General features: G+C 43.6%; 2 protein-coding genes across 10 annotated transcripts in view; one reads left to right on the top strand and one right to left on the bottom strand.

Annotated features, from left to right (window-relative positions):
- The window catches only part of LOC108437846 (Kv channel-interacting protein 2), a 347,094-nt gene extending 340,561 nt beyond the window's left edge, over window positions 1-6,533 (top strand). For all 9 annotated transcript variants that reach the window (XM_037532671.1, XM_037532670.1, XM_037532673.1 and 6 more), the window contains 2 exons: window positions 62-124; window positions 1,580-6,533. In XM_037532671.1, the coding sequence (XP_037388568.1) occupies window positions 62-124; window positions 1,580-1,627 (111 nt within the window). In that variant the 3' untranslated portion in view covers window positions 1,628-6,533. The remainder of the gene's footprint in view (window positions 1-61; window positions 125-1,579) is intronic.
- Window positions 6,534-10,737: 4,204 nt separating this feature from the next.
- On the bottom strand, window positions 10,738-25,372 carry LOC108437854 (cytochrome c oxidase assembly protein COX15 homolog). Its single transcript, XM_017715252.2, has 9 exons — window positions 25,200-25,372; window positions 22,874-23,055; window positions 20,094-20,216; window positions 17,770-17,956; window positions 15,994-16,161; window positions 15,023-15,104; window positions 13,782-13,936; window positions 12,946-13,059; window positions 10,738-11,017 (listed from the first exon to the last, which is right to left on the bottom strand). Exons 1-9 carry the CDS (start codon window positions 25,263-25,265, stop codon window positions 10,886-10,888), a joined length of 1,209 nt encoding a protein of 402 aa, XP_017570741.1. The 5' UTR covers window positions 25,266-25,372; the 3' UTR covers window positions 10,738-10,885.
- Between the last annotated feature and the right edge of the window lie 765 nt (window positions 25,373-26,137).

The following is a 26,137-nucleotide window of genomic DNA, read 5'->3' as shown; positions in this document are numbered from 1 at the left end:
CTGACCACGTTTTTCAGAGAAGTCTGACGGGTCTGCTTACAATCTGCTCTTTTGCTTCCAGAAAATGGACCGGAACAATGATGGTGTTGTCACCATTGACGAGTTCATTGAGTCATGCCAAAAGGTACAAAGCATGTTACTACGTCATCATTATTCATAAGACCCCGAGGGCCGGATTAAGCCTTTTGGGCCAGTTTTGAGGCGCATATATGATTCATTCTGCCTGTGATGAAGCATATGGGCCGTGAAACATGTAAAACCTATTTATCTCCCTCATGCATGCAGTATAATGCACAAAAACAGATGGAGACATTAAAAGTACAATAGATCACATTAGTATATTAGTTTATTAGTTTCTGGGCAAATGGCAGCAGTTAGTTGTGTACATTTAAAATCAGCCATAAATTGTTTCAAAGTTACATTATTATAGGCTTCCATTAAAGACAAATTCCACCCGTTTTTCAACATTTCTGCATCATTCAAGGGTTAAAATGTAAACGGAGTCATTCAGAGTGATTTGGTGCGAAACGCTCCGTTCTAGAGAAGCTGTTCACAGTGGTGGCGATGGGAACCAGACGTCTGGTTAATGCTTCTGAAACAAATGACGAGACGACGCGTGGGTTCGCTAGTTGTTTAGTATAGTAAACAGAATGGGCTACATTTGTGTTATAAACAGTAAAACCTCTGGTTCCCATCATAAGCATTGTAAATAATTCTCGAGAGTTTGCATTAAGGCACATTTAAGATACGCCTTCTCATATAAACTGATCAGCCGTAACATAAAACATTAAACCCGCCCTCGTTTCTACACTTATCGTCTGTTTGATCAACTCCACTGACCATACAAGAGCACTCTGTAGTTCTACAGTTACAGACTGTAGTCCATCTGTTTCTCTGCATGCTGTTACCCTGTTTTCCAGTGGTCAGGACCCCCACAGGACCACCACTTTTAAAAGTAGACAGTAAATCTCAGTGCTGCTGGAGTGTTTAAACACTGTGTCCACTCACTGTCCACTCTATCAGACACTCCTACCTTGTCGGTCCACCTTGTAGATGTAAAGTCAGAGACGACAGCTCATCTGCTGCTGCACAGTTTGTGCTGGTCATCCTCTAGACCTTCATCAGTGGTCACAGGACGCTGCCCACAGGACACTTGGCTGGATATTTTTGGCTGCTGGACTATTCTCAGTCCAGCAGCGACACTTGGTAGGCTTTCAATTACTGACTGCATCCTATCCACCAATGGAAATCTCTTACACTAACATACCCCTAGTATGTGGATGTCACTGCTGTGCTGAGAACGGTCCACCACCTAAGGTTCGTGTGGTCAATGGTGGTCCTATGGAGTTCCTTTTCCACTGATGGGTGGAGCTGGAGCTGATAAAACTGTATAGCAGCAGATGCAAAGGTGCACCTATGTGGTAGGTGTTTCTGATAAAATGGCCAACGAGTAAAGATCCAAGATTGGCTCGGGTTTCTGGCAGCTCAGTGTAAAAAGGTACTATGAAGGACTCGATGAAATGTGGACGATATTCTGGTCTTTCTCTTCCGTTTCTCCATCTGTTCTCACTCTTGCCAGGACGAGAACATCATGCAGTCCATGCAGCTGTTCGACAACGTCATTTAGGGCCGTGCCCTTTCGGAGAAGAGGGGAAGGGGGCCGAGACGAACGACCCAGACCTGGAACCGGTCAGCCAGCTGCTGACCAGCCTCCTGCCCTCTCTTCCATGCAGCCAGAGGACCGCCGTCATTCCGTTTCTTTCTTTCTCCCAGAGACATAGTGGAAGATGCATCAGGGCTGGCTTCTAGACCCACTCCAATAAGTTCTCCTTCTTTTTGCTACATTCCTGAAAGGGTTAAAACGGGTCGGCTGGACTCGAGACGAAGCCAGACCAACGTGTCGGACAGCAGACTTCTACTCGGAGGGTAGCATGGACCTTGGCTACGAGCAAAAGGAACTGTGAAACCTGGCCAACAACTAGCTGGAAGTTCCTGCGCGCAGACGACGGCGCCATCGTTCCTTTTATTTTTCATTTTTATCCAATCGCTGACTGGTTTTCTTAACGCATGATGTCACAACTAACCAACACTTACTTAATGTACCTATTAAGTTAAGCTAGTCCAAAGCCTGTCTGTCGTCCTGCTCGTCCGTCCACATGTGCCTCGCTCGGACCTGTGTGCTGTCATCGTGTTCCGTCACTAAGAACCCTGGGGCCAAAGCTCCGCCCCTTAGGCCCCGCCCCTTCCGCAGCAGCCAATAGAGAGGTGACGTTCTATGCCTGTACATTCCACAGGGGTCTGCAGACGAGGTGACTCCTTGGCCTTGAAGTCCTTAGCGGTTACCTGTTCTGACTGTTCCTTTGCTGTCGAGCGACATTCTTCCTTTACAAACCCATCAAGTGTCGTAAAGTAGAGGAATTTTATGATGGGAGGTAAAAGAAAAAAAAAAAAAGAGGAAGGAATTCTATTATGCTGCATTAGTGTTACCCAATGTTCTCACTGTGATCCCATGCGAATTATGAAATCTCCAATCATTACTGCTGGTAATATCTGCACCGGCAAAGGCAGTGTGATGCATCTCTTCTCGCTGTATCTTATTCATCAAATGAATATTCCAGTTTATCAACTTAGGCATGACTCTAAGATAGGCCAGCGCTCCACAGCACATAGACCAGCAAGCTTCTTCATGCATTGACCGACCCGCCGACACCAAAGAGATTAGTTCAGCTACGTCTGCCGATTTCAGTTGCTTACAGAACCAACACAAAGACCACGACTAAAAAAAAAAAAGATGGATTTTTAGTGGAAAAATTCACGAATTAATATAATACTACGGTAAAGTCAGAGAACAGCCCTTTTGTTCAGTTCCCAGACAAAGCGGCCGTTAAGCACCAGTTATTTCATTACATACTAAAGCTTATCAGTTGGTACTTACAGGGAATTTTGAATGCAAACTGGCTGAGCTATTTCTGGGTATAGAAGTGTGTAATAAAACGTTTTAAGGGATTAACAGTGCACATTAAAAGTGCAACCACCTTCAAAGACTGGACTTATGAAAATATCTCAACAGGTTTCTCGACAGCAAGTCTCACAAAAGCAATGGAAGCTGTAATACAGATTATTTAGTGGACGTTTTCATATTATATGCAGCTGTTGAGGCTTCAATATGTTTTCTGCTTGTTTTGACAGTGAAATATGAATAACTTGTGCTTACTGGTCGTCCTGGAAACTAAATACATGCAAGGATGTTCTCTGACTTTTGCATAGTACTTTAATAGGGCACAGTTAGAGTCCAGGTAAGACTGTGGCAAAACATGGTCATAAAGAGCTTGAGAAAGCGAGGATTGATGGCAAATCAGCCTGGTTATGTAGAACGAGAGACTGTAGACGAGCACTAAGAAGGGAGCTGAGGGATTAGGGGCTACTGTCGGCCGAATTGTGAAGCACCGTTTGTTCTTAATGATACAGAAATGAATTAAAATCGTTAGTCATAAACACGGTCAGTTATCAAGCAACTGAAACAGGAGCGGTCCCTTGTCCATGAGGTGTTGAGCTCAAATATGCATGCTAGCATTTAACAATGTGGCGCTCGGGTGGCTCAGTCACGATTATCTTGTTGAGTATTGCGGTTATGCCAGTTGCTTTGTGGTCCCATCTCTAAGTTGAGGTCTGAAGACTGATATCCTGAGAGATGTGACGGAATTTAACATTGGGCTTTTCTTTTCCTGGAGGTTGACTGACCGATGGATATCCAGGATTGAGAGGTAGAGAACACCATGTCTTGAAATGGGCTTAAATGACGTGAGCAATATTCATTTTGATCAAAGCCAACCAGTCCTGGCAGTGTAACATTATCAGTATAAGCCCCCCATTTCTGGGCAACTCTCAGTAATAAGTGTTTATGGTGGCAACGCAATGGTGGTGTCGGTCTTGCACGGTGTTCCTCAAATGTGTTCAAAGCTTCAATCGGCACAATTTATGCAAATGCCAGTGAATTCATTTCAAGGACTTTCAGCCCCTCGTTCTGTGGACATTTTCCCTCCTCAAAGGTTAAACGGTTGCAAAACACAGGCGATTACATTTGTCACGTTCAGCGTACGAAGGAGTCCGAGGGCAGCGTTTACAAAGATGCTTGGTATCCATCAAAAACATGCAGTGGTATGTGCTTCTGATTTGCCGTAGGGTTGTTTGTGGGCAGACCAGGAATCGTCAGCAGGTAATGCGTTTGCAAGAGTGGTCAACCAGTGGCGTGCAATGGCTACAAATTCATGATCACGCATTTTGTCGTCATTCCCACCACCAAGTGAGCCGCACCGTACCGGAATACCCGTGATTAATTTGGTCACCCAAAATTAACGCTGGGGTACCAAGCTGGAACATATCGGCGCTAGAAGTGGAGCGAAACATTGATTAGTGAAACGCAGTCAGTCCCAGAGTGGTCACTGTCAGATGATCACTCTTTAAAATGAAGAACTTTAGCTAATGAGAAGCACCGTCTGACACTCAAACACAGTAAATAGCAAATCAGAAACGTCTCCATTGTTGCTACTGTTGCTCGTGTTTACTGTTAGTAAAAAAATAAATAAAAAATCACACAAATTAAAATAATAGAGAAATTAAACACAGTTAAGGGCATTTATCTATGATCACAACTCAAAAAGCTAGTGAATAAAAGTGAGTTGGGCGCTTCTTAGTGTTGGAGCTGATCCACGTGAGAAATCGTGACCACACAAGCTAAAGAGAACTTTGCTTAAACATGCTGTGCATGCGATGCTGCGACTCGGCGCCAGGTGTGAAGCCTGAAAGTCAAATGTTTTTCAGACCACGTCATACGTCTTTACGCATTAACGTCACACGCACAGGCTCAAAGACGTCCCGGCTCCACGTTTAGGCTTCGATTGCAAAATCAGCTCATGAAGATGTATCGACAGTAGATGATTCGCTCACATCCTCGGAAGACGCGTCCTTCAGAGTTTTGACAGAGTCCTCTTTGAATTCTCTTGGAATCATCGGTTCATCTGTACGGAAGATGAGCTGAATCGTATCCAGAGCCACAAAATGTTCTTCCAACCGTTTCCACCAGAGAGGGCTCAGATGTCATGGAAGGAGGAAAATGGTAAGGAACCAATAAATGGGCGAACGTGGGTGCTTCAGAGAGGCCACTTCACAGTAGTCGGTCTATGGCGCGTGAATGTAAAGAGGACTGTAAGCGGAATAGATTAGTTCCTTATACAGCTGAACGTCTTGTTCCGGCTCAGTTCGTTAGACTATTCGCCAACATCTTCCTACGTTTGTTCTTAAATGCGTTTAGAGAAGGACGTCAGATTCATGACGTGTTCTTAAAGCGCAGAATGGTTCTCGACTTTGTGCTCTTGACTGTGTGTAGGTTCTGTTCTTACCCAAGAACAAACCCAAGAAACCTTGGCGAATGTGAGAATCGTCATGGGAAAAATGCTTAAGCGGGTTTTATGAAGGAATTTCTTAAGAACGTTTGGTGAAGGAAGCTCTTACTTCTTTGTGTGCATGTAGAAGAAGTTCTCTCACCGAACTCGGTGGTAAGAGGTGTGTTTTTGGAGGATACCAAGAAATTCTTAAGAGCACAGTCTTCTTGCCCGGATCTTTAGGGTCAAGCATCTTCCACGTTGGGCATTTAATCATCGTGACAGTAGAAGATGGCTATTGATAGATGTTGGGAGACGGTTGCCTCTCATCAGTGATCTCTGAACTTCTCACCATAGTTTATTAAGCCTGACTCAGACATAAAACCTACGAATATAATCACAAAACATCTGAAGACAGAGCAGAATATTCATGTGAATTAAGTCATGCTCCCTGATGCCAGTCTCCAACCGAGATGGTTTTGTTTATTAGGCTTAAAAGGTTCCACTGGACCAAAGACTGACCACCACCATTGAGCGCTCACACATTCACTGGTCAAACGGACCTTCTGGGCCACCACACTGGGCTCTCATTTCAGCAGTTCTTTAAAAGGTCTTGACATGTATGTACACCATCTTGTGTTCTGGACAGCAGGGCACCTTTTAATGGAATCGACCGAGCATGCTAATGTAGCTAACAATGAATGGAAGGCAATGGCCACCAGTTAGCATGATGTCATTAACGGTTTAGCGGTAGCTGTTCACTTTCATTCGTTGTTGGCAATGTCGGCATTTTATAGAGTCCCAAAGCTGCTATAGCAAATCAGCTGTCGTACGTGTTTGACCATCTGTTGACTCCCGGTTGGCTGATGTTTCTCTTCCAGTGCCCCCTTGTGCGTTTTCGGGACTATCGGAGATCCCCCCCCCCCTCCCCATCAGCGTCTCGTGGTGGCAGTCGTGCTCAGAGAGCTGGTCAGCAGGTAACAGTTCCTGTGCACCAGTGGTACCTGTCTATATTCGCATGTACCGTGTTTAGAGCAATGAGAACCTAATAACCTGTCGTATTAACCGTCCTTAGCTAGCCTCGACTGGTTGCACTGCATTCAAAACAAAATCATGTAAATTTTGTACAGACAATAAAAATCACAATTGCTATGCATTAAAGAGTGAAAGGTGTTTAATTAAACGACGCATCGGCATCAGGACTTGTAACTACAAACAAGACGTCGAGTTTTTAGTAAAGACACTAGTTCTATCTAGAACCCATGACTTCTGGATAGAACCATTTCACGCTTGAATTGATCTTTGCCTGGTCAAATCATTCTTCACACTGACGGAAAATGTGATTCCACGTAGAAGTTCTTTCAAGAAGCAAGAACCAAGAAGGGTTCTCCACTGGTTATAAGATTGACATTTTGGTCCTATATGGAATCCAGTTCAAGAAGGTTCTGTAGAGAACCCTGTACAACAGTTTCTACATCAATCAGAAGAACCATTTCGCCATGCAAAGAGCCGTTTAAGCATGAACTACACACGTAAAAACAATGTTTTTTTTAGTCAAGAGAAAATGGTTCTATATAGAACCACACACTCAAAGAACCCTTTGCATGATTTAAGAGGTTCTTTGCATTGTGAAATGGTTCTTCAGATTAATGAAGAAAGTGCTGTAGAGGGTTCTATATCGCATCTTTTTGAAAAGGGATCTTCTACAGTTATGCGTTTTATGATGGTTCTGTACAGAACCCTGTAAAACACATTTTCAATCAACTTGAATAAATTCACCATGCAAAGGACCATTTAAACATGAACTACACACCTAAAAAAGATGGTTCTTTAAGGGTTTTTTAGTAAAGAAAATGGACGTGTATAGAACCACGAACATTTACATTTCTCCAGATTTATGGACAATGTGCTGTAGAGCGTTCTATGTAGCACCTTTTTTGGAAAAGGTTCTATATACCACCAAAAAGGTTGAGCTTAACATTTGTCATAATAGAAGAACCTTTTTGGTGCTATACAGCATCCTTTTCAAAAAGAACCATTGCAAAGAACCCTTTAATCATGTAAAGGGGTCTTTGAGTGTGGTTCTATCTAGAACCATGTTCTTTACTATGAACCCTTGAAAAACCATCATTTTTAAGTGTACCAGACAAGAATGGTTCTTCTATGTTTCTAATCCTGACAGCATACAATGCACAGAACCCTTTTTGGTGCTATATAGAACCATTTTCAAGAAGGTTCTGTACAGAACACCAAGATCCATTTAAGTTTGAAATGTTCTAGATCATCTAGAACCCACGTTCTAGATAGAATCATTTCATTTACTAAAGAATCACCTCTTTTCAGAGTGCAGCTAACTCGGGCTTTGTTTAGGGTATTCTTGGGTTTTTCTGCCTGATGACAGTGGGTCACCTGTTTACTGGGCTACCTGGTAACCACGGCAACACTTTCCCAGCTCCGGAGCAGAGAGCGCCCAGCTCTGGGACCAATCAGAGCGAGTCTGTGACCAGCCCAGGACAGCTGCCTGCTGGAGGTGACGCTTTCTTTCTCCTTCAGGATGTTTGTGATGTGGAAGCAGATGATTGTACATAGATTAAGAATGTAAAGCACTCATTAGACCAATAAGCACCGACGCTGTCAGAAATGCTTTACGTTCTGCGTGTTTACGTGCCGCTGCCGTCAGAACGAAGCCTCGTATTTTCAAAATGATGAACTTTACAGTAGAAGGAAAGAAACTACTTTACTCATAATGCAAGTCAATGGAACCAGAATGTCCCCCAAGTCACTTTAGGTCATTTCTTCTAGTCCATTCGTCATTAAACTTGCACACAATCTAAAGGATAACAGGTTTTCTCCAACGATGCCAAAAACGGAGATACGAGCTTTTTCCTGCGTTCCCGTGACTGGGGCCCGTTTGAGGATCTGAATCTGAGTAAACGTCATTAAATGACTGCGAATGTTCAATTCTGTGAAGCTGAAACTCGATCAGGAACCCAGAGAACACGTCACAATTACAGGGTTCTGTTGAAGTTGTTGGACGATGAATGTTCTTAAGACACAGAACGGATTTTATTTTAGGCAAACGGGCATAATAAATATAAACGGCTGTTTATGATACAAATCATTTTATTTACATTCGAGTATCATAGAACAACAAAGGGTCTTCCAGCTATACAACTACATTCGTAAAAACGATGGTTCTGCAAGGGTTCTTTAATGAAGAAAGTGGTTTTGTACACAACCTTTCTGAAAAGGGTTCTGTATAGCACCAAAGGTGGTGGGTTCTGTTGTTACAGCCTTGGCATCATAACGACTCTTTATGGTACTGTACAGAACCCTTTTCAAAAAGGATCTATATAGAACCATATACAGCACATTCTCTATCAATCTGAAGAACCATTTCATGATGCAAAGAACCCTTTAAACTTGCAAAGACTAATTTTCTTAACTAAAGAACCCTTGAACCTTCTGCATGATTAAAGGGTTCTTAGCATTGTGACGGTGTTCTTCAGACTGATGGAGAATGTGCTGTACATGGTTTTATACAGATCCTTTTTGAAAAGGGTTCTGTATATCACCAAAGAGTTATTCTGTTGTTACAATGTTAAGGCTGTAACATTAAAACAACCTTTTTTTGTTGCTATGAAGAACCATTTTCAACAAAGTTCTACATAGAACCATAGAACATAGGTCCAGCTTTGGCTTATCGTACCTCATCGGTTCCCAAAAGCCGTCACCGTCCGCCACGTCGTAATTCTGCACACTCATACACACTTAGTAAAATGGTTCTATATAGAAGGATGAACCATTTGCGTGATTAAAGGGTTCTTTGCATCGTTAAAGCATTCTTCAGACTGATGGACACCTGTGTTTTTGTGTGCTTCGTGTAGAACCTTCCTGAAAAGCATCCTATGTAGCACTAAAATGGGTTCTTCTAATGTTAATGTTCACATTGTAACAACAGAAGAACCCTTGATGCTTTGTAGAACCCTTTTCAAAAAGGTTCTAGAAACAATGAACATTTTAATGATGCAAAGAACCCTTTAATTGTGCAAAGGGTTCTCTGAATATCCATGGGTCTATATAGAACCATTTTCTTTAGCGAAGAACCCACTTTTTTAAAGGTCTGTATGATTTCCTCACACTGCTGTGCATTATAGGGAACCCTTTAAAGAACACAGACGAGACATTCCCATACAGTACATATAGTCCTATCAGCAGGACTGTGTAGGGGAACCTACTGCGACCTGGTTCATACGTTTGAAAGATGTTCCTCAACTTGAAGAGCCCATCTATTCAAACAGAACCTGTTTTTTTTTTCCCCCAAACTGGAAATGAAATAGAACTGCTTGTCCATTAATAGATGATCTTTTATTATAAGTTTGTTTTGACTGCACCGGTTTCCTGTTCTTTTCTAAGCACTAGGAGAACTTGCCGATATCTTGTCCATGGTAATCAGAGGTCTAATACAGATGTGTCAGTGATGTAATACAGATGTGGTGGATCAGAATATGCTAGAGTATTACTTTAAGACAGCCTCAATCAGCAAACTCATAAATCCAGGTTCACGCAAGTCTTTCTCTATTAAAGCGTCACCAAACTCTGATTTTATAACCGTGCAGTGGGACTTCTGAACAGTGCCGCGATGGCGACATCTGACTGTTCGGCACGGCCGTTTTATCGCGTCTCAGACGAACTACCAAGTGTCGTGTGCCAGAAGTCAATTACCATTATTTTGCAGTGAAATCAATAAACCACAAGCTGTGAACTCAAACATTTCATTATCACGACTGTTTCAAATGGCATAGTAGAGAGAGAGAGAGAGGTAGAGAGAGAGGTAGAGAGAGAGAGAGAGAGAGAGAGAGAGAGAGAGAGTGGTAGAGAGAGAGAGAGAGACAGACAGAGAGAGAGGTAGAGAGAGAGAGTGTGGTAGAGAGAGAGAGTGGTAGAGAGAGAGAGAGAGACAGACAGAGAGAGAGGTAGAGAGAGAGAGAGAGAGAGAGTGGTAGAGAGACAGAGAGGTAGCGAGAGAGAGAGAGAGAGAGAGAGAGAGAGTGTGGTAGAGAGAGAGAGAGAGACAGACAGAGAGAGAGGTAGAGAGAGAGAGTGTGGTAGAGAGAGAGAGTGGTAGAGAGAGAGAGAGAGACAGACAGAGAGAGAGGTAGAGAGAGAGAGAGAGAGTGGTAGAGAGACAGAGAGGTAGAGAGAGAGAGAGAGAGAGAGTGTGGTAGAGAGAGAGAGAGAGAGAGAGTGGTAGAGAGAGAGAGAGTGGTAGAGAGAGAGAGAGAGAGACCTCCTCGCGGCACCCCGAGACGCCGCCGCGCTTTTCATTACCCTTAATGAACGATCTCAGCAGAAATAGAACTTCTTCCATGTATTTGACCCAAATTGGAGACGGATTAAACCGCCTGCGATGCAGGAAGGCGAGCCTGTTTTACTTAACGGAGTATAGAGTCTCTCCGGACCTGATTAGAGGTGCCTACTGGGTAGGACGTGAACAGGGGGATCTACTTGGCCACCTTGCGGAGCTCAGCGAGGACCCAGATGGCAAAAGTAAGCAGCGCCACTGATCCAGACTGGTGAGTAGCCGCCAGGGGGGTGGGCACGTACAGGAGCAAGGTGCAGATGCCAAGAGCCACCTTGGAAAAGAAAACATGCACTTGTGAAGCACTGAACTTCATAAGAGACCCAGACAGAAGCAGACACACCACCCACCCACCCCCACCCAGACCTAAGTGTTCCCCATAGACCTGCACAGATTTCTCCAGAGGGGTCATTTAGAGTGGTTTGATGTGAAACGGGTAATGACGTGACGACAATGTATAGCAATTTTATTTACAGATAAGATGACCAGCGAGCCTACACGTGTCTTCTGAGTGTCCCGTTTACACCTGGTCACTTCATGTAATTACTATCGGGATTTAATTTGATTTAGTATGGGATGGAATATGCAAATCCGGGTTAGCAGCTGTCTCTCCATTCAGGTATTCATTTTTAAACACTTAGTTTCCAAACATGGTGTTCGCTCTCCAGTCCATCTACTTAAAAGGGCAATTCTGAACTGAACATTTCTGAGAGAACATATTTACATAATGTAAATGTAAAAATTTACATACTGCCTGTTCAGCCAACAGCAGCTCAGCTCTGCCTATTCATACTGAAACCGTGTTTCTGCATGGCAGCCAATCAGAACAGGTGTCATTTACACACATACATCTTAAAGGTACATGAACGTGTACATACGTTTTAATGAATAAATGCACAAACCTTATTAGTGGGCCTGAAGTAAAAGCATAAAATACAACGTTGACTATCTAGCAGAGAGCATTTCACATCAAATTACTCTGAAATCTAATCGAAGAAATCTAAAAAAATAAATTGGGTGGAATTGCCCTTTAAGTCGAGCGATTTTCATTCAGGACGTTTTCTGTAACACTTGTCAACGTTTATTTTACAGCCTCGAGAGGGAAAATCGATACAGCAGCCATAGAATGAATGGTATCAGTCATCTAGGTCTCTAGTGTATGCTCAAAAATTTGAGCGCCCCTGGTCAAATGACTTCTATACGTATTATTGTACAATGTACTGGTGTTTGTTGAATTTAACATACTGGGGGGGTGAGTTTGTTCCTCGGGCTACGTTCACGTTACCAGGCTGAAGTGGCACAAATCTGATTTTCTGCCCTAATGTGACTCAGATGTGATGCAAATCTCATCTTTTCAAATCAGACCCGAGCAGCTTTCATATGGGGTCCTAGATCGGATTTGTGGCCATGTGACGCTCAGATCGGAATTCATCATACAGCGTTACCATGGCAACAGACGTTAAAGCCTATAACCGGTGGAGAAGCAGCTCCTCTCACCTTTTTCTCCTCCGTCTGGCTCTAATAATGAAGCGGAGAGCTGATCAGAGTTAATGATCTTCTCAGTGAAGCTCGTTAGTTTGTGCTGATGATGCAGCGATTCAGTCACGTGACGTTACTGAGTAGGAGGAGCTCATGAGGGTCAGTTCAGGCCGGTTCGTCACATTAACGACCGATTTGAATCACTAACGTAAACGAGCGTGAACCATCGAGTCAGAGAGATCAGATTTGAGCAATGAGGCTTGGTAAGTGACCGTAGCCTTGAAGAGGACGTGTTAACTTACTGTCACAGATGATGTTATTGGACCAGGGCTGCTTTGCATTCAGCTGTAAATCCATGATATCTGCAACTTGAATTTGTCCTGGGACTGGCTCTTTCAGTCCACTTCATTTATGGTTACTACAAAAAGCATTTACTTAAGTTCTGATAAACGCTTTCATGCATTTCTCTCAGTTTGATAAAGTAAGAGAAGCATTTTGGGCTCTGGTTTCAACTTCTGACCTTAGGAACAGTCGGCATAACGGACAGCCTGCCAATATACTCACTGAGGAAACAATTAAGCACGTCGAAACTGCTGACATCCAAACAAAGTCATTTAAAAGAATGAAACGGTTCACAGCTCCTTTAAGCGAAGTTGGTAATTACCTTGTGAATACCACACTGAGTTTGTTTCAGGAGATGCAAAATAAAGTTCTGCCACTGACCTGTGTGTAAGCCATGGCTGTCAGGCAGCTGATTGCAATCTTGGCCCTCCTCGGCAGATGCATGCGTCTGGAGAAGAAGTAGAGACCAGTGATGGCTGCTAATGAGCCAATAGCCTACCGGAAAATAAACAAGCGTTCAGTAAACAGCAGGGAGGCGAAGGTACAGCCAACACAATTAGAAAGGCAGCCTCGGGTTCCAGCACTAGAACCGCCAGAAGTCTAATAGTAATCGGATTTCTGCAGTTATGATATTCAAACGGTCGCGTAAACCCCACAATCCGATCTAGACATCTGATAAAGAGGCTGGACTTGAGCTCAGTAATCAGATTCCTCAGTGCTGTGAGCTCTCACTCTGATTTATTTCAGATTTCTCAGTCTGGGCATGAGCGAAAACAGACGGCGGCACCGGAAATAAGCGCCATGTGACGCAGCAAAACACTTTTGGAGCGAAGCTGAAACCAAATAAGGACGAAATTAAGGATTTAAATATTCATTTTCTAGGTGATGCTTGTTCATATTTTCAGGTAAAGTGGCACAATTTAAAAAAATAAAAATAAAGCCGCAGCATGAAGTTTGAGTTTTACGTTACGTTTCTTCAGCTGGTTGTAAATCAGAAATCTGATTACTGTGCGACTCATGTCGACTCACAGTTTCACATTATCTGATGACTCAAGTTGATCAAGTTGACTCACATTGATCGGGTTACTGACAAATTGATTTTGTGCAGTTATCGGACTAATAAGTGCACGTAAACGCACTTTGCCAGTCATCATGCTAACAGTTAGCATTAGCTTTAACCACGTAAGCACGGTTTGGTTGGTTTGGCCTGCGCTCACCAGCACTCGGTGGTCAAACTGGACGGTGGTGGGGTTCTCAAAAAAGTTCTTGATGGTTGGAGAGAAGGCCAGCAGGTCGTCAGGGATCCAGTACTCGCCCATCTTTGGGAAGGAGTTGTACACCAAGCCAGCGTCGAGTCCAGCGACAAAAGCCCCTGTAAAAGATTTATTTAAGTTTAAATTTATGGCATTTGTTATAGACCCACATGCTAATGCGAACAGCACACAGTCTAAAGACCTTCAGGTGAAGGAGCTGCTCATTAGCAGGAGCCAAAGCTGATACATAAATAGTGAGATCTGCTCAGAGGAGTCGGATTTGTGTTTAATGAGGAATTCCATCAGCGTCTAAAATTACTGGATAGTCTGAGGGCTGAGACAGTCCTTCAGAGGGGGTAGATCTAAAGTGGTTCTTTACAGAGCTTTATAACTTGTATATTATTATAAACGACAACCAACTGAATTTCTTTACAGTGGTGGTCATAGTAGCCAGGAATCACAATGCAAATGCACCCTTTTAATCAATGAACCTACACAAGTCTTCTGAGATTTTGTTGTAATATTGGTAAAAATTTAAGTCTTCTCCTTCTTTCGGCTGCTCCCTTTAGGGGTCGCCACAGCGGATCATCTGCCTTTTTTCCCCCCCGATACTTACATTTTTACCAATCAGGGGAAAAAAAAAAGAAGTTTTTTTTTGAGGGACTATTTTGCCTTACAACACCCTGCATGTATCCCTCCGCCAAGAATTCATTTAAAAAATACATTTTAGGCCAAAACGATCATTTTTCAAACAATCAGGCATCAGGCAGGTATTAGTACCTATTCCATGTCATAACTTTCTGTGAGGGATCTTTTAGAGGCTTTAGTGTTCAGATGTCAGGTTCCCATCACCTCTTCTGGTAGCATTTCACATCAAATCACTTTGGACGGCTTTGCATCTGAATGATTTAATGATGCAGAAACTCTCAAATGACCTGTAACCAAATCAGATCTGTATGTCTGTAGGTGTATTTGTTCGCATGGCCTCATTGGTTGTCATAGTAACAAAGCAAGCCGGCATATGTCGATATGGGCGGAATGGACAAAAGTATGATTTTCCTGCCTCGACTGAAAATTGCTGCATTTTATGTCTTAGACTGCAGAAAATCTTTCTTGCTGAAATGGGACTAGGCAGAAATTCAATTATGAAGTAGGAATGCCACCAGAGAAAGCGAGCGGAAGTACCTGCAGGTAAGCGGCCTCACCTGAGAGAGCTGTGAGGAGGACTAGGGCACCCGTTCCCTTGGCGAATCTCCGGAGCTGCAGCACACGCTTGCTGTCAGGAAGCTGTGGAGACAGAACTTTTACAGTTATATAATCGTTCCGCACTTCCGGCAAGCCGGAAATCACTGAGCTGGAAGACAATGTGGACTGCGGTTGTTATGGTAATTATATACTGCTGTATAAGGTCTAGTAACACGAAGCCCAATGAAAATCATGCTGTCAGATTTGACTGCAGTAATTGCGCCGTTTACACTGTTTTAAAAATATCCTAGTGGTATTGATCATTCATTTAATGATCATTTTCATTTTTTCAATTTCTGTCTCATTTAAAGTGTATAATATCAATAAAGAACAACAAATCTGTATTTATCGAGCGTTTCTTTCCTTTTAATTACAAAATCTCTGCTTTTTACAGTAAAACAATCTAAATGAAAATAAGAGCACAAAAAAACATGAAAATGAGCCTCAATATACATCAATACATGCATATCGTCACTGTTCTATATCCAAAACGGTAACTTTTCAGGAGAGGGCAAAGGCGAGCTTTACTCTTAATATAACAATGTAAATAAGATTTTATCCCTATATATATATATATATATATATATATATATATATATATATATATATAAAATAAAAATAAATAAATAAATAAATATATTTCATATTCATCCATATATCAAGAGGTTTTCACACAATGAAAAGGGCAGCTAATGTATTGAAATGATGTGGAAAAAATAAAATAATAAATGTTTTTGGGGGTTATTTTGGCACAGTGATGGTATGCCAGCTTGGACAAATGGACCGCCCGAGTTGCTTATTATCCTCTCGAATGCTATTCCCAAGTTTAGGAGCTCTGTAAGAAAATGATCTTCCTCCAGCTGAGCTGTAAGTGATCCCTTAGCAGTAAGCCTGCCTCAGCAGCTTGAGGTGGTCTGGGTGGGCTACGAACCTTGTTTGCAGGAAGCATGAGGGTGAGACCCGTCCACAGGCTGGCGCAGTACAGCAGGAGGGCTGATCCCAGGTGAGAGGCCAGCCTGTACTGGCTGACACGAGGAATATCATAAGACTCCGGCTTCTCCTCCAGGCCGCTCTTCACCATGTACCAGCCCAGGAGACCCTACAGAAGTACAAATGCACCACTCACTCCGTCTACTTTCATAATTCCTAAAATTTTGACCAATTACACGGATCAGGCGTAACATTCTGACCACCTCCTCGTTTCTACGCTCACTGTCCACTTTATCAGCTCCACTTACTGTATAGCTGCTCTCTGTAGTTCTACAGTTACAGACTGTAGTCCATCTGTTTCTCTGATACTCTGATCTTCAGTGGTCAGGACCCCCATGGACCCTCACAGAGCAGGTACTGTTTGGGTGGTGGGTCATTCTCAGCACTGACGTGTTAGTGTGTGTTGTGCTGGTCTGAGTGGATATAAACACCTCAGTGTCGCTGCTGGACTGAGAATAGTCCACCAACCAAAAATATCCAGCCAGCGTCCTGTGGGCAGCGTCCTGTGACCACTGATGAAGGACTAGAGGACGATCAACACAAACTGTGCAGCAGCAGATGAGCTGTCGTCTCTGACTTTACATCTACAAGCTGGACCGACGAGGTAGGAGTGTCTAATAGAGTGGACAGTGAGTGTCCAGCACTGCTGTGCCTGACCCACTCGCACAACATAGAGCAAAATACTGTAGACCAAAATATTCGGACTGCTCGTAGTGCTACGTGTATATTAGAGAAAGTGAGTTTCTGCTGTTTGAGTTTAAGTGTGACAATTAAGACTATTAACTCTCACTGATGCGTAAGACACTTTAAAACACAAACTATTAAAATCTCAATTTCAGAATCGATAATATTTCATATCGGTCTGCTTCTAATCGCTAACAATAAATGCAGCTGAATAGCCACCAATGCCCATCATGCAAATGTAACTGTGCTTGGTGGCTACTGCCATGTCACCATGTTTAATAATAATAATAATAATAATAATAATAATAATGTTCAATTTATATAGCGCCTTTCACAAACCCAAGGACGCTTTACATCATCATCTGGGAGAAAAAGAAAGGTTTTAACAGGGATGTGAAGGAAGACAGAGAAGAGCAATTATGAAGAGTGGAAGGTAGAGAATTCCAGAGTTTGGGGGCAGCAGGTCTGAAAGATCTGCCACCCATAGTAGAAAGTCTAGAGGGAACTGTGAGGAGTCCAGCATTAGAAGATCAGACAACACGAGAGGGACAATATAGAGAAATGAGATCAGAAAGGAACGTCAGAGCCAGACCGTGTAAAGCCTTGACGGTAAGAGGAAGGATTTTGTACTTAATCCTAAAACTAATAGGCAGCCAGTGCAACTGTGGAAGAACAGGAGTGATATGAGCCGAGCGCTTGGTGAAGGTCAGAAACCTGGCTGCTGAATTTTGGACGTACTGAAGACGATTGAATAGTTTAACTGGAAGGCCATAGAAAAGTGAGTTACAGTGATCGATACGAGATGTTTGGTCACTTTTCTTTTAATCCAGGAGGTCCAGTCTTCTCCACAAAGGGCCGGTCTGGCTGCAGGTTTTCAGAGCACACGTGGTCAGTTGTTCAAAGCCTGAGACTGACTGATTTACACCATTGGAATCCAGGGAGCTCTTCTTGTTGGGAATGAAAACCTGCACCCGCGTCGGCCCTTCGCGGATTAGACTGGACATCCTTATTCTAATCACTGAGTCCAGCTTACCTGGAAGAAGACGAAGCCACACAAGCCCAGCACACGAGCCTTCATAGAGCGGTTAAAGTAGCCTTTCTTCCAGAAATACATGGTGGGGAGGATGTAAGCCAAGCCCACCAGCCTGCCCCACATGCGGTGCCCCCACTCCATGTAGAAGATGAACTTGAACTCAGTCAGGGTCATGTCATGGTTCATTCTATTGGAAAGCAGAAGGGAATGATGCAATAGTATGTAGTGTAGCTTCAAAGACCAGTAAACAGTGACGTTATCCACAACGTACAGCAGTGAGGCGAGTGTTTAGTCTAAATGCCTGCTTAAAATGGAAAATAAACACTTGTGATATCTGCAGTGCCGGTGTTTTGACTGTGATTAAGTGGTTGAGGTTTATCAGCCTCCAGCAAGAAGTAAAAAGAAAATGTGCAACAATCAGACACACAATAAGAGCAACAGCGTGTTCAAAGCAAACTGAAGGAATACGCTGTTCATGTTGGAGCAACTCAAAATACAAAAGCAGTGGGTTATTCAAGGCTGAATAAAACGGTCATTTCAAAAAAGGTGTACAAAGAATCCCATTTCACCCCTCGCCCCTACATCTCAGCCCTGCCCCTCTATTTTTGTTCACGTCTGTGGTTAGGGTGTCTTTATGGGGGGGGGGGGGGGGGGGGGGGGAACAGGAGTTCGGAGTTTAGGAACCAAAGAAACCCACAAATGTGAGAATTCACTGCTAAGAAATGACCACTATCATCACAGTTTATCATTTCAGTGTATTTTGTTCCTTTTCTTAATAACAAGCATAAAAATCACTAATAGTACGCTGATGTCTCGACAGCCAAGCAGCTAACTTTCCCGTTCCACCTTAAGTAGTCCAGCAGTTCTGATGCCTGAAGCGCCAGAATGCAACTGCTGCACCGTTTACAGTAGAAAAGAACAATTCAAACGAGAACTGAAGAATTAGGGGGGGAGGGGGGGGGGGACGTGATAATAAATAACTGTCCCCCTCTTTGAAGGCGCATGATCCCTAAATGTGACTAAAGCCCAGCAGTGAGGAGCTGAACTTTCCCCTCCTCTGCTGTCCCTGCAGACGGGCAGGGTCGCCTACAGAGCGGCGCTAGTAGCTGTTAATGAAGTGATGCTCTTTTATTAGAGGGTCTCATTTCAGAGGGAAGATTTAAGATTTCAACCACTAACCAGCGTCTGTGTTTACAGGCAAAGATTTCTGCCAATCCGATTGAACACAGTTGGATTACAGAGTCAGACTGAGGTGTTTATGCACTCTATTCAATAATCTGATGAAAATCTTCGTTTACAAGCTCACTGCAAGTAATCTGATGCAAAATGACGCGCAGGCATGGAGAACCATTGGGAGTAAACGTTACCATGACAGCGAACCTTACGTGAGTCCAGTCAGAGTGAGATGAGCAGCAGTGAGCAGTGATTGTGTTTCTAACTGCTTTAAAATGACGTCAGACTCAGGAAAACGTCCTTCACACGTCCTTATTAAAGAAGGCCGAGAGGAAGACGTCGTGCTCTGAGACGCATAAGCTGGACGTCCGTCCCACCGCCGTCTTTTAAAGATCAGAGCATGAACTTCGTCTCCTCTGCAGACCAGTTTCTGCTCCGCCGTGTTGAACGGTATAAACTCTCACTGTGACGCGACGCTCATGCAGAACGGACTGAAACTCCGATAGGGAATGTAATCGGATACAGGCGTTTACATGCCTCGTTCAATCAGAGACATTGTATTCCAAATGGCCTCAATCGGATTGGTCTATTCCGATCGAGGTGTTTACACGGACGCATTCTATTCCTATTGAGCTATTAGTCGGATTAACGGATTATCAGGCTGCATGTAAACGTGGCTACCGTGCTAAAAATAAGAAATGAGACTGGGCTTAAGCCTAGAAAAAAGAAAATAATGGAAAGTTTGAGAAGTTTCAACTAATTTCTAATTTTACATCCATTATGCATAGCAGATAACGTAATAATTTACTAAATAAATGAACATCAACCTGTGTTTGTTCAACTCTGCCTTCTGACTTTTGGAAGATAATAATTGAACGACGGTGAAATGTAAAGATTTTTCTTTGTTCCTTCTGCTTGATTCCAACACACCTACTGATCAGATCCTGAAGGTGGAGAGTATTTTATTTTAGATACACAGATGTTTGATATATGAAGCCAATGTATTGATATTAAGGCTGTTGCAGCAGCAACACAAGCCAAAATGATGAGACCGTTAATTTGCAGTACGTCTTTCCTGAATCAGACTGCTGTACAAACCACAATGTACTCGGTGTGCACTGTGTGACAGTAGTGCGTCCTGTGCGACTCACATTTTGAACTCTGGAAACTGCTGATATTTGGAGAACTCGGCCTCCCACTCAGCCTGCGACCGCGGCGGCTTCATCTCCTTCACCAAGTGCCAATCCACCATGGACAGGCCGGATTCTGTAAGCCTGAAAAGCACATCAGCCTGAGTCACGTCTGCCTTTCCTGTTTCAGTATGAAATTCATAAATCCTCAAGGTTTCTCCTTAAAGAGTGAAACCTTAAGAATAAATAGCCTCAATTACTTTTAAGGAAATGCAAATGGCTTTCCCTTAGCTTTACTGCCTACTTTACTGAGAAAAAGACGGTCCTGAGCTCAGATACTTGTAGAAACACAGTCACTGTAGATACCGAGAGAGTTTAACACAGAACTCTGTGCCATTCAATGCAATGCAATAAACTACAATACACAGTGCAATACAATAAAATATGAGTGCAGCTTATAATTCAATGCTCACTTTAACTACTGTGGTGGTTAAAACACTCAGCACTAGAGGTCAAATCAGAGGATATACTGTCATTCCAACGTGGGCAGTAGAGGAGAGTGAGCTGCTTTACCTCTTCGGTAACGTATGATATGTAAACGCAAGACGTCCTTGCATGAGACTCAACTGCTCGTCTGATATGGTAGTTGAGAAAGTACGCTGTCGATACAAAACAGCTTGGTCAGGCTTGGCTGTTATAGCGCCCCCTGCTGTATCGCCCAGATTGCAGCTTGCGCTGTGCTATAAATGCATCCAGACACATTTTTGAACGCAACTATGCGCGAAACCCATCTCCGTAGCTCGAAACATCTGCATGCGAGTTCTTGTGTGAAGTACGTTTCAGGCCGAATGCTTACGATTATATACGATTCTCTCACTCCAAAAAGCCACGGTGCTATTTTTTTCCACCGTAATACTTTCTGCACTACGGTCAATGTCAATATTAGTGCTAACAATGCTGCTTTAATAATTAATAATTTAATAATGCAGTCCCATTACTAGCCAGAACACTATAAGCATGAAAAAATTCTCATTTTCATGAGGTGAAAATGGACATTTGGTACTGAATAACTGATGGAAGGTGGCAACAATGCCAACAACGTGGAATGCAGTGGAGTAAAGCGCCGCCACTGGACTCTAAAGCAGTGGAGACGTGTTCTCTGGAGTGACCAATCACGCTTCTCCATCTGGAAATCCAATGGACGAGTCTGGGTTTGGCGGTTGCCAGGAGACGGTACTTGTCTGACTGCATTGTGCTGAGTGTAAAGTTTGGTGGAGGGGGGATCATGGTGTGGGGGTGTTTTCAGGAGTTGAGCTCGGCCCCTTAGTTCCAGTGAAAGGAACTCTTAAAGCTTCAGCATCAAGAGATTTTGGACAATTTCACGCTCCCAACTTTGTGGGAACAGAGCACAAAGCAGGTCCATAAAGACGTGGATGAGCGAAACATGAAATTCCCATAAACACTCCTAACCCTTGTGGAAAGCCTTCCCAGAAGAATTAAAGCTGTTACAACTGCAAAGGGCGGGCCGACATCATATTAAACCCTATGGATTAAAAACAGGATGTCACTCAAGTTCATGTGCATGTGAAGCCGGACGATCGAATACTTTTGACAATATGGTGTAGGTGCACTTCTTTTCTTTTCTACAGTTACAGACTGTAGTCCATCTGTTTCTCTGATACTCTGTTACCCTGTTCTTCAGTGGTCAGGACCCCCATGGACCCTCACAGAGCAGGTACTGTTTAGGTGGTGGGTCATTCTCAGCACTGCAGTAGAGCACTGGCATGGTGTGTGTTGTGCTGGTATGAGTGGATCAGACACAGCAGTGCTGCTGGAGTTTTTAAACACCTCAGTGTCGCTGCTGGACTGAGAACAGTCCACCAACCAAAAATATCCAGCCAGCAGCGTCCTGTGGGCAGCGTCCGGTGACCACTGATGAAGGTCTAGAGGATGACCAACACAAACTGTGCAGCAGCAGATGAGCTGTCGTCTCTGACTTTACATCTACAAGGTGGACCGACAAGGTAGGAGAGTCTAATAGAGTGGACAGTGAGTGGACACTGTATTTAAAAACTCCAGCAGCACTGCTGTGTCTGATCCACTTGTACCAGCGCAACAGACACTAACACACCACCACCACGTCAGTGTTACTGCAGTGCTGAGAATGATCCGCCACCCAAACAGTACCTGCTCTGTGAGGGTCCATGGGGGTCCTGACCACTGAAGAACAGGGTAACAGATGGACTACAGTCTGTAACTGTAGACCTACAAAGTGGAGCTGATAAGATGGACAATGAACGTAGAAACAAGGAGGTGGTCAGAATGTTAGGCCTGGTCCGTCCGTCCGTGTTTCTATCTAGCCTGTTGTCTTTTTTGGAGAATTGGAGGTACCCAGTGTACGCACTGTGTGGTTGCAGTGTTTAATGACCTGTTTGGATGGAAAACCCTTCAGGCTTGTTGTGAGGGTCCCACCAAGTTAACATCACGTCCTGGGTGTGAACAGGCCTTAATCCAGCCCTGCCCTCGACTGGTACCTGCTATCGGCTGATCGTGCCAAAAGGCAACTGGTGATCGGCATCGGCCCCAAAAACACTGACCGGTCCATCTCTAGCATTAAAACATTTGGTCTCAGTAAATCTACCGTATGGAAAGGGAACCCTCTTAAGTTAAAACCAGCACTCACTCTGACGGACAGTTAGATGAAAGAATCTCCTATAAATAGGTTTTCAAGTCTGAGAAGAGGATTAAAAATACAGTAAGTCATCAGCATTTACAGACATGCAGGCTTTTCCATTACTGACCTGGTGACACCTCCTAAAACTACTGCCCCCAAGACAAGCCCGCTGCATCCCACCAGCCATCGGCCTACGAGGCGGTTCGTCGCTGCGTTGGGAACGGTCACCGTGGAGGTCTGTGAAGGCCCACTTTCAGCGACGACTGTGTTCTGTCCTCTCTGGAGCATCCATTGTCTTAAAGGCGTTCGCTGAGGAGAGATGATCAGAATTAGCTGCACTACAGTGAGAAACACACCTTCATTTAAAAAACCGAACGAAACGGGATCCACATGAATATCGCCAGTACTTAACCTCCGATTCTCCAGGGTTTGGTTTGGTTTGTCCATCTGAATTTGCGTGACCAAGTCGTGAGGTGAATTATTCAGTAACTGCATGAAATAAATGTAAATTTTTGTTTTATTTTTTTGTAAAAGCCCCTCAAATGATCAGAACGTGTGTTTTATGATCTCACATATTGTTATAAGCTTATAATTTACTGCTGAGAGCCAAAAATCTGCGCCGCTCTTTGTGTTATTTTCTAAAAGTGATGTTTCCAGAGCAGATCACTGAAGAGACGCCGTCTGTTTATAGTTTAGAGCCCAGATTTGGGGAAAAACGGCTCGACTTTCAGTAGAAAAACAAAGTTCAGCTTCTTTTATTATAAGGGTTTAAAATGACGTCACCGTCTATTAGACTGGAGAGAAGAGCTACAGCCTCACACGACGCCCAGCTTCTGAATGGAGCTTATGGAATATGAACGTCATGGAGAACATGACGGAGTGCGGTTTGGAGCCTCCGGTGGTGTCGGAGTTGAAGAGGCTACAGAACACTGACCAACAACTACAGACACCACAATTAGTCCTGTTTAACTGGATTTATGGCAGTACAGCGCGTGAAACGTGGAATAATTATCATCGTAAGCAGTTTTTGATGGCAGACTTTAAACATCATGAATAGTAAAAAAAAAAAAAAGTATCACGATACGATATTTTCAAAATATCGCCCACCCCCAACTACATCATCACTGTAAATCAAGAGGTTTGAGCATCCAGTTAAAAAAAAGATCCAAGGTTGGGTGTGAGACAGGAAGGCTAGTGGATTCATGTTTGTACCAGCAGACAATTAGAACAAATAAACAAACAAATAAATAAATAAATATAAATCCGAGCACTGGATATAGCCTCGATTTCACCGCTACTTCAAACTGACATTTGACAATGTTTTGACTGTCGAATGTTTAGGTGACGCCGGTCGGCTGCGCTCATATACATACATTTAATAAGTTATTTTAATCAATTAACTTTTGTTTGATTTCAATTAACCCCGGACCTTTTTTCTTAAGAAGAAGCCGAAGACCTTTCTTTTCAGACGTTTCTAGGATTTTGCTTAAAGAAATTCTGGAACTTTTAAGGTAGAATCTGAAGAATCTTGAGACTGGTTTTTATAAATGATATATGTGTGTGTGTGTGTGTGTGTGTGTGTGTGTGTGTATATATATATATATATATATATATATATATATATATATATATATATATATAAATACACACACACACACACACACACACACTAAGTTACACTTTTTAATCTCACATACAGGGAAATTCCACCTCTGCATTTACCCCGTCTGTGAAGTGAAACACCACACACACACTAGTGAATACACACACACACACACACACACACACACACACACACACAGTAGGGGGCAGTGAGCACACTTGCCCGGAGCGGTGGGCAGCCCTATCCACGGTGCCCAGGGAGCAGTTGGCGGTTAGGTGTCTTGCTCAAGGGCACCTCAGTCATGGACTGTGGGTGCTGGGGATCGAACCGGCGACCTTCTGGTCAGAAGGCTGGTTCCCTGACCTCCAGGCCACAACTGCCCTATCTGTGTGTGTGTGTGTGTGTGTGTGTGTGTGTGTATATAAATTACATATTAATTATATATTAATTATTGTGCATGGATGGATAAGCCAGTCCTACTTTCTAAATATGACACTCTTGTTCTCCCAATTGATCAGATATCATATCGTGTATATCGATTATATCGCGTATCGTGAAAAGTATCGCGATATTAGGTTTCTGCTGTAAGGAGGTCCCGAAGGGCGAGCGAGAGGAAGACGCGTGACAAACGACCAGACACCTCCCCGGTCCTGACGGGACTAACTCACTACTAACGGCTCTATTAATAGACCCAGAGCTCGGTTCTGCTGTAGCGACACGAGCTAACTGCTACTGGACCGCTGGTCACGAGCGCAGAACCGCACGAGCCGCAGCTGCACGACTCCCGCCTCCTCGCTAGCGAGGTTAGCGTTAGCCAGCGCCTCAGAAACAGTCGGTACCGCCTCCGAACCTGGCTCTGCTGAAGTCCTCTCCGGTACCCGCGCCACACCGCACACCTGAGCGCCGGGAGAATCATGGCTGTGTCTGTAAAGCGGCTCCAACACACTCAGTCCGCCGGCTGCGCGTCCCTCACACCGCCATGTCGCCCGGCTCCTGAACGAATCGCTGCTTCGAATCGGTTCCTCTACATGATTCGGTGGAACCGATTCACATGCCATGCTGAATCTGTTCGAGCAGCGTGTGATCCTAAATAACACCCTTTTATCTTATTATCCTATTTCAGAATAGGGCAATTACACGGGTTTCTCAAAACATTCCGCATAATTAAAGATAAATTCCACCGAGCTTTTTATATCATGTATATCATTATATATGTAAGATGTCTTGACAGTGGTGGTGATAGGAACCAGGGGTCACCATGTCTACAACACATTTCATTTACTATCCAGAACCAGCCAGAGAACCTGCACGTGTCTTTCATATGGAATGTCGATGATGGTAAAATAGTGGAACATCTGAAATAATCAGTTTTCTTTGGGGACTATTTTGCCTCACAGCGCCCTGTGTGTGTCCCTCCAAAAATGAACGTGTTGTAAAAATGTTATTGACTCAAAATCTTCTGGAAACTATTGCAAAGCAGTGTAATACATGGTCCGCGAGGGAGGGAGGGAGCCTTCAGAGGCGGACGTCTGGTTCCCATCACCGTCCCGGTGAACTGCTCGTGTTTTGGGCGCCTGACTGAACCGAGAATGAAGTGAACGAAACATGTGAATCAATGAATCACTGATTCAGACGCTCCGTTCATTGAAACGCACTGTTTGGAAGAATCGGTTCTGTAAACTGAATCAAACTCTTCACGTCGCTAGTCGGTCCAACGCTGGCCTCTGACGTCACACGAGTTAAAAAGCGTAAAATTACCCCCCCCCCAGTATATTTATTTTTTTAATA

This window comes from Pygocentrus nattereri, chromosome 22 (assembly GCF_015220715.1).
Source record: "Pygocentrus nattereri isolate fPygNat1 chromosome 22, fPygNat1.pri, whole genome shotgun sequence".
Lineage (NCBI taxonomy): Eukaryota > Metazoa > Chordata > Actinopteri > Characiformes > Serrasalmidae > Pygocentrus > Pygocentrus nattereri.
This window is presented reverse-complemented; position numbering and strand designations above follow the sequence as displayed.

What these genes read in the sequence shown, in the direction of transcription:
- LOC108437854 (XM_017715252.2), bottom strand. Translation starts at nt 25,265, where the DNA reads ATGATTCTCCCGGCGCTCAGGTGTGCGGTGTGGCGCGGGTACCGGAGA. An exon ending in GTTTTAGGAGGTGTCACCAG is followed by an intron (nt 20,217 to 22,873) that starts GTCAGTAATGGA and finishes TGTGCTTTTCAG; the next exon opens with GCTTACAGAATCCGGCCTGT. An exon ending in AGTTTGACCACCGAGTGCTG is followed by an intron (nt 13,060 to 13,781) that starts GTGAGCGCAGGC and finishes ATTTTCCGGTAG; the next exon opens with GCTATTGGCTCATTAGCAGC.